A 13,639-nucleotide genomic window follows, 5' to 3' on the forward strand; every position below is an offset into this window, starting at 1 on the left:
GGGTGCTTTGGGTCAGTTGGCCACAGCGGCCCATTGCAGCTTTGGTGCAACGGTGTTGAGATATACGTGCAGTTTATGAATCCATTGGGAATAAACCTTAAAGGTCCTAAACACAGGGATTGTCTTGTTTAAGAAATACATCCTCAAATAGCTTTCAGAGTGTGTTTTAATGTCAAATAAGGAATCAGAAAAGCAGTATATTGCCGTGCCACCGTAATACAAACACCTCTTTAAGACAAATGGTGACAAAAGTACAGCTATAACCCCACTGGAATGGCTGCTTAGTTAAATTTCTGAGCAATAATAATGATTAACCTTCCCTGAGCTGACATTTAGGACTCTGGGATACAGACACCATGTAAACAAAATGAAATGCCAGCACCAATCTGGGTCCCTTGGGATGGAAGGAGCCCTTTTGGGAGCATTTCCTCAGGGGCTGACCCTTGACAGGTATTGATACCTCTTGCTTCAGCTTTTAATTTACAAGAATGAGTCAAATCACACTAGAACCCACCGGGCTGCTGTTTTTCATGCAATTTGGGATAATCACACTCCGAGGCACTGCCAGATGGGTGGCTTGGAGCAAAGAGAGATTTCAGGCTCATCTTCTTATCTAGGAGGGGGAAAGACATGGATCTGGCCTCTCACTGTCATATAAAAGAGGGATGCCCATAAATCACTGCCCGTCACTAGGAGACCAGACCGCACCGCACCGCCCGCCCAGCAGGGGGAGCTACTCGCGTCCCCCCACGCACCTCTTCCCACCCTCCCCAGCAGGGGGCGGAGCGCTGCGATAAGAGGAGCGATCTGATTGGTGGCCAGGCCTCCGGCGGAGCAGAGCGGGCATGAGAGCCGAGCTCTGATTGGTCCCGGGTTACCCGAGGAGTGGAGTAGAGCCCGGGGCACGGGTCCCCCCCCTTCCCTCCCCGTGGACCGGGGTCCCCCCCCCTTGCCCCCCAGCCCCCTGATCTGGCCTCTGCGAGGCTTTTCTGGAGGGCTTTTGTGCCCCATCTTGGCGGGCGGAGGCGTTTCAGCCAATCAGAGCGCGGCATCGCGCCTTGTTGCCAGGCAGATTATGGTAATGAGGTCCGGGCGGCCGCCCCCCCCTCCCGCTCTGCAGCTACCATTGTGAGGTGAGGACAGGTGGGGGGGTTTGGGGCCGCAGCGGGGCCGGCGGCAGCGGCCGGGACGCGGCAGCCGCACGGGACCCCCTCAGGTAACGCGATGGGACGGTCCGGGAGGGAAGCCCGAGCCGGGGCCGCCGCGGGGACCCGCCGGGGGTTTTGGACTTGTTGTTTTAGTCGCACCCAAGATGGCGCCCGGAGCTGGCGGCTCCTTAGAGCTGGGGCCGGGATAAACCGTTCGGTCCCGCGAGTAGGGGGGGGGGAGCAGGGAGTAGTCAATCCCCTTCCCCCCCCCGCAGGAGAGGTACAGTCCGCTTCCCCCCCCCTCCCCGCCCCAACCGGGATCCCCACCCGCCCCGGACAGAGGGAGAAGGGGTTGCCCCCACCCCTGTTTCCCCCCCTCCCTGGATGGTACAGTCCGGACCCCGGCACCTCAGTGGCGGGGGGGTACTATAGCCATCTTGTCGTGTGTCCCCCAGCGCTGTGGGGACCTCAGCACCCCCCTCCTCTCCCATCCCCGATTACTCTGGGCCTCTTTCCCCGTGGTTAGATCAGCTCCCCCAGGCCTCAGCTGCTGGGCCGTCCCCTCTCCTCTACCCGCCCGGTGCGGTCTCTCCCTGCCACCCCCGTTCCCCCCCCCCCCTTAGGGCCGGAGTGGTTGGGGCTGACTGACCGTTGGGCGCCCTCACGGGGGGCCGATGGCGCCAAGCGGGGGGGGGGGGTGCGCGATGGTTTCTCACACTGGGGAGCTGTGGTGAGGGGCACCCGCGCCTCCTGATTGGCCGCGTGCCTCGCGCCCCTGCCTCCCATTGGCCTCGTGAGGGGAAGGGGCGTCGCACCCCCCTCCTCGGATTGGCTGGCGTTGAGGGCAGAGGGTATATAAGGGGGAGCGGGGGAGAGGGGTGCTTGTAGTGAGAGGTGAAAGGGGAGCCTTGTGGGATCCTTCCCCAAGGGCGGCCTTTGGGGCGGCAGTGGTGGCCTTGGGGGGGGTTTGGTGTGGAGGGAAGGCAGCCCTTTCCCCACCTCATTGAGGTGTGGAGGGGGCTCATGCACAGGCAGAGCAGGACCTGCTGCCGGCTCCCACCGCCTGACGTGGCTTCATCCGTCGAGGGCCTGAAGGGAGCATGAGGCTCTTGCAGGTGGAAGCTGTGGTGTTGGTCGTGGTTCCTGCTGCCAAGTGATGCCTGATCTTGTGGGATGGGGTTATAACGTGTGGCTGTTTGGGCCTGGAGATCTCCTGCTACCTAGATTTCGGTGTTGAGCTGCTGTCTCTCTCCTCCTGTGCCACAGTGGCATTAATTTGTTAATGGAGGCTTGTTAAATCGTGAGGCTGGAGTGGAAAAAATGAGGTGCTGGTGGTCTGGCCTTCAGAACTACTCATCCTAAAGGGACAATTTGCCCTTGATAGAGCCTGCATATAGGAGACGTAAGCTATGCACATGCACCTCTTCCCTCTCAACTGCTCACTGCAGAGCCTCGGAAGCTCTGATCAACTATAGATCAATATATAGACCAAAGTTAAGAACTGGGTTTAGGCTACTGAGTTTCACAGTCCCAAGAGTGAAATGAATGAGCAGGGTTTGGTATCTGCGCACCAGCCTCTAGTGTGTTACCATAGGTGGCTTACAGGCCAAACACGTGTCTACAATACCTATTGATGCTTCTCTTCCAGCGTTTCAATGGGAGCAGAGACCACTTCCTTCTGTGACATTCTGAATAACTCAGTTATGTTGTCCCCTTCCCCTTGGTTATGTTGGCAGATGAAATGCTGATGGATCACCAGCTGATTTTACAAGATCTTTTGTGGAAATAAACTGGTTGGCAATGTCAAGCCTTCTATCGCCTTTGTTTCTAGGGTGTATTTCTCTGATCAGCCCTTAAATGGAGATCGTGTCCCAGATTGGGGTGCTTTTTGGCACCTTATGATGTTTGTACTTGTTTTGTGTGTTAGGTGGTTAATATGAAGCTTTATTGCCTTGTTATAGGATGAGATACCAATGTAATTGGTGGTGTTATTAATTATTGTTACTCTCTGTTGGAATAACTGACACTCTCTTTTATAGAGAGAAATGGCTACGTGGCGTTGCTTGCTGTCCTCTGGCACCCTTATTACTAATAGTAATTCCCTCTGCAGTCAGCAGCTACTTTTAAGTGTGTTTCTGCCCACCTGCAGCTGCTGTCAGCTGTGTAAACTGGATTTTAATTGACTTCTAAGTGTAGCTAATTGCAGGGGCTGTTTGAGTGTTGTGAGCTTTGTTTTGACTTAAACAGGAGGTCAGGTCTGCTTGACACGTTTATTTCCTGCCAGTAAGACACAGCAGAAATAGGTGGTGTGTTGTGGCCCTTAGCTGGTGTGTTACACATGAAGCCCCTGCCTGCTTTAATGTGCAGATAGCCTAATTTGTTCTCTGTGGTCTTTTGTACTTCAGAGAAGCAGCTCTCCCGAAGGAGAAATTGTTGGGTTTTAAGTGCAGAGCCAAGGTATAGTTGTCTTTTGAACCTTGAGGGGTGATTTAATTCAGAGGGCAGATGGATGAGGGAGTGAAGAAACAGCACTGTATGCTTATAGGAAGGGCAACAACCTCTTCCTCTGATTGATGCTAGCTTTGGGGAGAGTTGCCTGAGCAGGAGAAGGGATGGGAGACAAGAAGATGACAAGGAGATGCTGGAGGGGAATGGTGTGGTTGGTACAGTCTGGTTTTCTTTCAGTAAAACCTGATAGTGCCTTGAAGGTTTTTGAGCACAGATTTTGATGCAGACCTTCCTTTTTTTTTTCCTTTTTTGAGGTCATGTTGTACTTAAATATGTTTTCTCTCATTTCTCACTTTGCCAGACCTCACTATCATTTATAAACCAAACCAATGAGGTAGATAGGGTCAGTAACGGGATGGGACCTCACAGTATGAACCATTTGTAAGATGACCATGTGAAGAACATGGGCACACATGAAGGGAGGAAGGAATTAGTCACTGGGGTGGGTATTCAGGCGTGGAGCAAGTGGGAAGAGAGGTGGTTTGCAGACCATGTGCATATACAGAAATGTAATTAACTTGTTTCTTTGCCCACTCAGAAGGTGAAGAAGAAATGCTTCCTCATACAAGAATTAGGGTCCAGCAGGGATGTCCTTAGAGCAGGAACCTCATCTCTAAGTCATCCTGTGGCATGTCCCCAGGGGGATGGTTATTGATCCTCTTGGAGCTCTCCCATCTTTTGTGATAGACTTTCCCCTGCTTCCCTGGTACTTTGTGAGTTACAACATGTCGAGCTGCCCCTGCAGTGCTTGGCCACTGTCCCTTAAGGAAAAGGACAGTGACACATGTTGGACACTGTAGCAGGGGACTGGCCTTGAAAGATGGAAGAGATCTCTTCCAGCTCACTGTTGCTTTGAGGCTGGATGTGCCATAAGGATATATATAGCTTTATTATGCACAATTTGAGTAGAGAGTGAGTTTGTGTTTGGCTAGTTTTTATACAACTAAATATATTGAAGCCATTTTGCCTCTTGTGGAAATAAATAATCCTTGCTGGCTTAGTCCTATGTATGATTTCCATTTTGAAAAAGCCATAAATACTGTGGTTCTGTATTACCTGATTGTGAGCATTGAGCCAAAATGCACCAGCGCCAGAGTTCCTTGAAACAAGATGTGCTTTTGATGGATGGGAATGCAGGGGAGGAGACGGTAGTCGTGACTCAGTCCTCAATGAGGTTAGAAACCTTCTTGCTGCAATGGAAGCTGCTCCTGCCAACGGATCTCAAGAAAGGACTCTGCCTTCTAGGCAAGCTGGGTAATTCACTTAAGTGTGGGATAGAGCTTTTTACAGCCACATGTGATGTTCCTTTGGAGCATAATAAATCCTTTTCATATTAAGGAAGACCCACAGTCATAAAACCCCCTTTTGTAAAAGTCTTGCATATGGGGGGTGGTGGAAAAGAGTGCTCAGTGAGCACAGTACTTAAAGGATTAAGCTAATAGCCCCTGCTATTACTGCTGCAGGGAACCCCAGCCTATCTGCAAGCCTCTTACACTGGAGAGTAAATCACATTAGCTGTTTTACACATGGCGGATTCTCATTTGAGATACTGCAGTGGCTTTCTGGTTCCCTGAGTCAGGAAGCAGATTTTTCCCCTTGCCCAGCTTTAAATATTCCCTCATTCTTGTCATTCGAGTGAAGGGACAGAAATGGATGTCGGTGGCTTGGGTGCTTTCTCAGCAGCATGTCCTTGCACCAGTGGCAAGTGAAGTCACCAGGGTTTTTGTCTGTGTATTTTGTGTAGTCCCAGCACTGACAGCATTCACATCATTACTTAATAGCCAAGAAAATATGGTTGCTGTTCATATTTATCATTTTAGGTAGTGCTTTTGGGTGAACTTCAGAGCTGAGCTTTCCTTTGAAGCACTGTTTGAGTTGACTATATCCAGGTGGTTCAGGAACTTGTGCTACATAAGTGACTTTGCTGTTACTGGAGGTTTGCTCTTAAAGCACCATTTGCTCCCATTCCTCAGTGTTAGGGGTCCTGGGTGCACCCATGAGGTGATGTTCCATGGGTTCTGTTTTAACAGTCCATCTTCAGAGAAACCAACATGCTGCAGGGACAGGAGAGAGTGGTTAGAGAGTATCACGGTGGTGGAAGGGATTTTCAAATGAGGTTTCCAAGATGATGAGCTGTTCAATGACACAAATGCACTTTCCAGGCATAAAGAACTGCTTTGCTGTTGCTGAGATGGTTTGGATTGGATATGAAAGGCAAAAACGGAAGAGGAGTACCCATGGGTGCTGTCTCAGAGCTCCAGCAAACACAAGTCACAATGAGCTTATCTTCCACTGGAGTTCTGAACTAATGGGAGCTGTGCAGGTTCTTGAGTCATGATATATAATGTAGTGATATATATATACACACACTTATATATATGTATATATAGTGACACAGTGTCTTATCACTACCTCACCACTCTGACGTACTCGACTGATACTGGGCTATATTTACCCCTATTACCATTTCAGCTTGTGTCATTGCGCAGCATGGACTGGGTGAGACATGCCTGCTAGTTCGGGCAGGAAAATGCCATCTTCCCAGTTTAAATCCTTAATATCCCAAGGCACCGTGGCTGTCCATGTCACAGCTGCAGTGAAAACTGAGAGGGGGATTTAAAGAAGAAAAGACCATGCAGGATTCATGGGGAAGAGCATCCTCTGAGGGAGTAAGGAGCAAAGTGGTTTTGATTGGAAAATTGACTCAGGTGCTTGTGTTCCCTGGAAGTTTTGGTGTCAGTTCCTTTGGACTAGTTTTCCAGCTCCTAACATTAACATGTTTCATCATTGCCTTTCCTACCAGCTAAATTCCAACACTGGTTCCTGCCTTGTGCCCTCTTCATTGCCTGGCCTTGGGACCCCTCTGGGATGTGGCCTGTCTCCTCTTGCACTGACTCCTCCCTTGACACATCCATGTTTCTATGTTTTCTGTGTGCCCCCTCATCCTCTTCTAGGCAAAAAAAGCTGTTTTCCTTTGCTTTTTCCTATCATAAAAGCTGGGGTTTGGAGCAGCCTGGTCTAGTGTGAGGTGTCCCTGCCTATGGCAGGGGGTTGGAATTGCATGGTCTTAAAGTCCTTTCCAGCCTAAGCCATTCTGTGATGGACCTGATGAGAATTCATGGATTTCCAGCCTTTGGTAGGAGCCCATCCCAGAGCAGATCCTAGGATGTATTTTGAAGTACAGTAGTTGGAAGCAGCAGCAAATGCAGCTCCTGATACTGTGTCTGATGGTCGTTGCTACACAATTGCCTGGGCTGAAAGTATGTATTTTCATTTCTGTGAAGAACAGCAATAACAGAACCCTTTTTAGACACTGCACCACTGAATTTGGCTCAACCTTGCCTTTTTTTTTCCCCTCAGATTTGACATTAGCACTTCTAGAACCATGGCAAAACTTGAAGTGACTGTTTTCTGCTTTCTCTTCCACTTTCTGGTACTATTATTTTGGCAAATATGAATCTTAATGCCCAGTTTTGTCTGTGAAAGACCTGTCTGAACTCCTCAGTCTCCTTTCCACTCAGGTCGCAAGCTCTTTGTGCCGAAATGAGTCTGCAGGAGTGAGTCAGCATCTTCCTTTAGCCCTTGTGGGGAAGGGCAGCCAAAAACCCTACCTGTTGCACTGTGTGGAATTAGCCAGAATTGTGCTTTCTCTTCATCACTGCTTAATTTAATTATATTCTTATTAGCAGGATAATTACAGTTTAAAAACCCCAAACTTGAAGCATTTATTAGGTATTTTAATGTTTCTAAGCAATTGATTCGATGACTGACTATTCTTAGTGCCATTACCTGACTTGGCTCTTGATTCATAATGATAGTGAATGAAAAGAGGTGTTTGGGTTAAACTAGCCAAAGCATATCACCAGGATAAAGCATTTCATTTATGCTAGAAGGTGTCCAGATTGATTTACTGAGCTACAAAACTGTTTCACACAACAGTTGTAGACCCTTTGGCGGTCTTATAGCTGGTAAAATGGGGGATGAAGCACTAGAATTAGGTATGAGACATCCCCTTCATTACTAATCCTTATTAACAAGTGGATTTGAGTATATAGGGATGGATGATGGATGTTTATAGATCAGAGCTTGTGCGTGCTAACTAACTTGGAAGTGGCTCTGGTTTTCAGCACTTGGATTTCATGGCTCCTCATTGTTTGCTGCAGTTAATGTTTCACATGTCTGTCTGCCTTTTCTCCTCAGTGCTTTTTTCTGCATGCTTCCTATCAGGCAATATCAATGGGTTTCTGTTCTTTTACCCCTGTAACAGCTTAGGGGTCTGATGGGAGGTCAGAACTGCTCCTCAGCCTCTGCTTGTGGCTGATTGTACTGTGTTGCTCCTCATGAGACAGCCAACGTGAGGCTCTAGTCACCAGTAATGCCATTAGGTGCTGTCTAGCGATGCCCATAAATATCTTTCCCATGGGTTTTCTTTGCATATGTGTAAGAAATGTGATGTTTTGATATTTATTTCCCCTACCACTCAGTTCAGTGACGTTAACCTGAGCCTTTGCTGTACCGTTGATTTCTGTTGTGACCAGTGGTACAGTCAGTGCTGGGGTCTGTTACACTGATTCCTTGCTGGCAGGATCAGCAGAAGGCAGAAAGTGCAGCCTGCTTTCTTTTTTATCCTCCTTATCTTATTTTAGTTGGGCAGTGACAAGCCAACTGCTGGCATTTAGGGGAATAAATTCTGCCTACAAGAATGTGCATTGAAAATGCAAATGAATGAAAGCATCAGCACGGAGCCTTCTGCTTGCGTCCTGCTGCCCAGCCCAGGCACTCGGTAGAAAATCAAGTTGAAAAATGAAATGGGCTCAGCCCTGTGCTAATTCCTCCTGATTTAATGTGACTTTAGAGACCAAGGACTGGGAGGGTGCTGAGCCACTGACTAAATTCATCAGTAGAGCTGTAATTTACATGTGTGAGGTTCCCACCGGCAGATTGAGAGGCCCAAATAAAATGGGATAAAACCCAGCTTGGAAGTAATTTCTCAGTGTCTTTGGGCTCACATGAATTAGAGTTTAAGTTTTAAGAGTTGTCTGTTGTAACACTGCATGAATACCAACTGGGGCAGCAGTGCTGTACAAGGGGAAAGCTGCCTGTTTGTGTGAACCCAGTTGGTTCTTGAGCAAAACTGAGACACTGGTGATGCATCTCTGAACATAATGTTTTCTTGTTGGAAGCTGAAGGGTCTATTTTCTTCATCATTTATTGGTTTCAAGGCCTATAGGTGCCTGAAGGACCATGTGAAGAATATTCTGTGGCCAAGGAAATATGTGCAGGAGGAACTGAGTATAATCCTTCAGTGCAATTGTAGCAATGGTTCACTTGTTTCCTCCTTAATAGGACATAATAAGTATTATACAGCAGAACTTGAGCATGGTAAATGACAATGCATGTGTGGTAGCTGATGGTAACAGCTCATACCTCTTGTTTTAATATCTCCATCTTCTTTCTTTCTCTTACAGCCATGTTACTGAAGATCACCTTGTCTTCTGGAAGCAGAAACACAGTGAACAGATGAACCTCTTCAGCCAGACATTCCTTCAATAGAGCTCTCCCCTCATGGAGCACCACAGCAGGGAGGAGATGAACTTGAAAGAGGAAAGTACTCAAGTGTGGGCTGACTCTGCTGAGCAGGAACAGAACAGTGCTCAGGTGAATTATGCCTTCCAGAGCTCTTGGTTTCTGCTTGGGGTGGTGTTCCCATGCAACCCTTTATCAGAGTCTGGGAACTCTGCTTTTGTTTAGGGAGAAATCATACCTGTCTGGTGATCTTGGATTCAAGTGAGCAGTACACACTACAGCAGTGAATGGAATTACATCTGAAACGAGCTGAACATTGTGGCTATACAAGTTTCAGTGGCCAAATAGATGTACAACCATGTGGCCAAGAGAAAGGCTGTCCAGACTAATGAATATTAACCAGATCTGTGGTCTGTGGCAGCCCATTTTGATGGCATCAGTCGAATCAGTTGGAATTGTGGGTGGACCTTGGGGAAAGTAAGATGAATAACTCATTCCAGTCAGACATCTGGGCAGCGAGGAAGGGAGAAATGTTAATTGTGAGTGACTAATACAGTCAGATTCTGATGTGTGCAGCTCGTTGCTCTGACAAAATGCAGCTGGGAATTTCTGGAAGGCTGGAGATTGATTTATTCTTCTGAATATGTCATGAAGAGGATGCTGCATGTTGTGGTTGCCCCACAGGCTGAGAAATTCTGCCTCTCCTGGTGATTTCCAGCTTGGAAATTTGCAAGGAAAGGCACTTTTCAACGGGCTGTGTTCTGTTATCTCTACAATGGGATAATCATGCTGTTGTTTGCACATGGCAGTTAGAAAGCTTGATTAGTATTTGCAGAGTGCTCTCCAAATGAGAAATGCTCCCTGCATCCTTACTGCAATGCTTGTGTGAGGATTTATGGTACAGAATCAGCACTTAGCACCCGTGGGGGAGCACCAGGTGTCTTGCGAAGCATAAGCTACAAGGTGAAGTAAAGTAAATCAAACATGTAGCTGTTGCATCGGTTTATGTGCAAACATTTTATGTGAGGATGAATATGGAGACTAAAACAAGGCTTCCTGCTAACTATTCTATTTTTACTGTGTGCTGAACAAGGTTTTCAGTGTGTTAAGGGTGTCAAAAGATATCCATGTTCCCCTTGCCACTGGAACTAAGTATTCTAGCTTGTTCAAGGTAGGCCATTATCATCAGTTATGGTCATAATACTCTGTCAAAATGAACTTGTTTGGATTTAAACTGCTGGCCTGGACATAACTTGTTCCAGTTGTCCCTGGAATCATTGCTTGATGCTTTCATTTCTATGTTTCTCTGTTTAAATAGTTGAATTTTCTCCTGGTACTGCATGTACACGCTACAGAGAAGCAATCTAACATGTGCTACTGGTGCCTCATGATAGGTGCAGTGCTGTTACTTGAAGTAGTATCAAAGTTATAGGTTTTCTTAGCCATTCATCAAGCAGAACAAATTCACTCCAACTACAGAACTAGCTGGATGCAGTAATTACCATAAATCCAGAAAGGACTATGAGAGTAAAGGGAAGTGATATACCAATAAATTCCTTATATACCTCAGTTCAGATATGAACTTGCTTTCTCTTGGGAATCTTCAGAGCATCGTGCAAGAGCTGAGGATGGGTAGGTGCCTTTTATACCAGTTACACCTTGAGTTACAATGCAGAGTAGAACCAGAATCTGATGGTAGTTTATGTCTGGATTTCTATGTTGCTACTGTAATTCAATGAGATTTTAAGTGTGTATTGCAGGATCTCAGACTGGCTTGGGTTGGAAGGAGCCTTAAAGCTCATCCAGTTCCAACCCCCTGCTATGGGCAGGGACACCTTCCACTAGAGCAGCTTGCTCCAAGCCCCTGTGTCCAATCTGGCCTTGAACACTGCCAGGGATGGGGCAGCCACAGCTTCTCTGGGCACCCTGTGGCTCAGAACCCTCACAGGGTTCTTCCTTATATCCAACCTAAATCTCCCCTGTTTCAGTTAGAAACCATCACCCCTTCTGCTACCACTGCAGTCCCTGATGAAGAGTCTGTCTCCAGCGTTCTTGTAGCCCCCTTCAGACACTGGAAGCTGCTCTCTCAAGCAGCTTCTCTTCTCCAGCCTGAACAGCCCCAGTGTTCTCAGCCTGGCTCTGTACGAGAGGTGCTCCAGCCCCTGAGCATCCCTGTGGTCTCCTCTGGCCTTGCTCCAACAGTTCCTTGTCCTTTTTATCTTAAGAACACCAGAACTGCACACAGTGCTGCGAGTGGGGTCTCATGAGAGCAGAGGGGCAGCATCACCTCCTTCAATCTTCTGCTCAGGCTCCTTTTGAGGCAGCCCAGTGTGTGTAGGTACTCTCTGTCCTTATGTTGCTTCCCACAGGCCTACATGCCAGTTTCAAGACAGGATGTGTCCTTTGTTGCAGGTGCACTTTGTCCCTGAGGGGGGAACAGTGGCGCAGATCGTGTACAGCGACGAGCAGGACCGTCCCTCGCAGCAGGTTGTCTACACGGCGGATGGCACCTCCTACACCTCTGTGGACACCTCTGAGCACACCCTGGTTTACATCCACCCCGTGGAAGCTACGCAGGCATGTGTGGTTCTGTGCACACCCTGTTTTGGCACCTAGGAAACGAGCTGGTTTGAGATGGAAGCTGGTTACCAGCCAAGTGGTAGGACTGGGAAATAGCAGGCAGTTCCTCTTTGCGCTTTTATCTGCCCGTTGTTGAACAGGGGCTTTGTGGTGTTCATTTGTCTGATGTGCAAATGTGGGAATCAAAGGATGTTGAGGCCATGAATTATTTCACTGAAGGTGGATGAGATTATAATTAGCTCAAAGGTGTTTTCCAAAAGAGAGATAATCTCTCCAGAAACTCTGCCTCTGTTGTATTGAGTACAAAGCTAAGAGCAATCTGTGTGTCTTCTGGAAGAGTCCTTGTTTTGCATAGTACACTCCTCATAATTGACAGTTACAGTGACAGTCATGTCTTTGCAGAGGATCTCGGTGTATTCAATCTCATTTTGTAGAATTAGCTTCAGGGATATTGTTGGTTTTAGAGACTTGGAATCTTTTTCCTCTTCATAATTGCATCAAACAGCTTTTATTCTTTGTCAGCATATGTTTATGGGGAGTTAATATAGTACCTCTGTGCACAGATAACACAAGAGGAACAGGCATGCTTTGTCAAGCATGTTTTGTAATGACTTAGCTGACATTATTATTAGCAGTGCTACAGAGTGCATGTACTTGACACCCACAGCAACACTGGCATAGCCTTGTGTGCTGTGGTCTCACTCTTGCACGGTTGTTAGCTGTTCCGTTAGAACAAAGAGGTGTAGTATTAAGACATTATCATGCAACTGAGATGACATTCTCAAAGCCCTAATGGAATTGGTGTTATGCCACGCTGTATTTGGTTGGAGCCAGACTGCCACCAGCTCAGATATCTCAAGTTTGAGTGAAGTAAGCAAGGCTGACTTCTATCAGTACTTACTTTTCATGTAAGTCTTGCTTTTCCAAGGGGGGAAGCCCTCCCACCAGGGCTGTTCTTGCAGGCTATTGTAAGAATATTGGAGCTGGCATGTCTTCTGTGAAATGAAAAAGAGCTGACATCCTGGCTTGATGAAATTCACATGTGGGGTATGCCTGATAATTCCTCAAAAGAAGGCATGCACAAGTCTTGTGAATTTGCAGGAGAGAAATGTAAGGGTTATCTTCTGTCCTGCCCTCACGTATTATGTAGTTTTCATGGGGCTGTTGAATTTCATCCTGTAGACTTTATCAAACCAACACCTGACAAAGTGATTTCTGTATTAAAAAGAGAAGAAAAATTCCCATGAGGCACTCCAGTATAGGGGTGAAAAGTTCCACTTCAATATGGTATCACTTCAATATGGTTTTAAACTACCTGAGTCTAGTTGAATTTCTGTGTGCTTGGGTAAGTTGAACTAATCTGCTGTGCTAACAGACACACTAGCAGAGGATAAGGGGGGCTGATTTCTGGGTGGCAGGGTAGCTGTGGTGTGAGTTGGGAGTGGGCAGCCCCCAGGCTGGTTTGATAAGCCTTTTTCACTTTGTCTAGACTCTGTTTACAGATCCCTCCCAAGTGGCTTATGTCCAACAGGATGCCACCACCCAGCAGGTAAGGAAGAGACATGCATTTTCTTGGGCCTTAGCTGTTAAGGAGACTATTGCTGAAGGGGGAGAGATGATGTTGTGGTGCTAGAGTTTAATATGAGCTAGCTCTAACCTTGTCAAATGGCAGTCTTCAGTTGTGTGCTGAAGGGCACAAGGCTTATGATAACAAGCTGCTGTGCATGAATGACAAAAGAGAGTTTGAGTTTACTCTTCTTAATTCATGTTCAACAAAGATACTTACTTACTGCCCCAGATAGATTGTGAAATCTGTCACCAGTGTCCCTTTAAGTCAGCAAGCTGATGTGGCTGATTTATTTCAGTGTGTCCTTCTG

General features: G+C 47.3%; 2 protein-coding genes across 9 annotated transcripts in view; one reads left to right on the forward strand and one right to left on the reverse strand.

Moving 5' to 3' along the window:
• Positions 1 to 13,639, reverse strand: part of ZBTB44 (zinc finger and BTB domain containing 44) — a 398,215-nt gene that overhangs the window by 266,454 nt on the left and 118,122 nt on the right. The window lies entirely within an intron of this gene.
• Positions 951 to 13,639, forward strand: part of PRDM10 (PR/SET domain 10) — a 40,768-nt gene continuing 28,079 nt past the window's right edge. For 2 of the 8 annotated variants that reach the window (XM_061368560.1, XM_061368564.1), the window contains exons 1-4: positions 952 to 1,216; positions 9,125 to 9,314; positions 11,595 to 11,841; positions 13,252 to 13,311. In XM_061368560.1, coding sequence (XP_061224544.1) covers positions 11,686 to 11,841; positions 13,252 to 13,311 — 216 coding nt within the window. In that variant the 5' untranslated portion in view covers positions 952 to 1,216; positions 9,125 to 9,314; positions 11,595 to 11,685. Of the gene's footprint in view, positions 1,217 to 4,341; positions 4,911 to 7,933; positions 9,039 to 9,124; positions 9,315 to 11,594; positions 11,842 to 13,099; positions 13,312 to 13,639 lie in introns of those variants that run through there. The other 6 variants (XM_061368565.1, XM_061368567.1, XM_061368561.1 and 3 more) reach the window with 6 other exon arrangements.

This window comes from Neopsephotus bourkii, unplaced genomic scaffold (assembly GCF_033783945.1).
Source record: "Neopsephotus bourkii isolate Nb327-2 ecotype Australia unplaced genomic scaffold, CSIRO-AGI_Nbou_v1 NB_1433, whole genome shotgun sequence".
NCBI lineage: Eukaryota > Metazoa > Chordata > Aves > Psittaciformes > Psittacidae > Neopsephotus > Neopsephotus bourkii.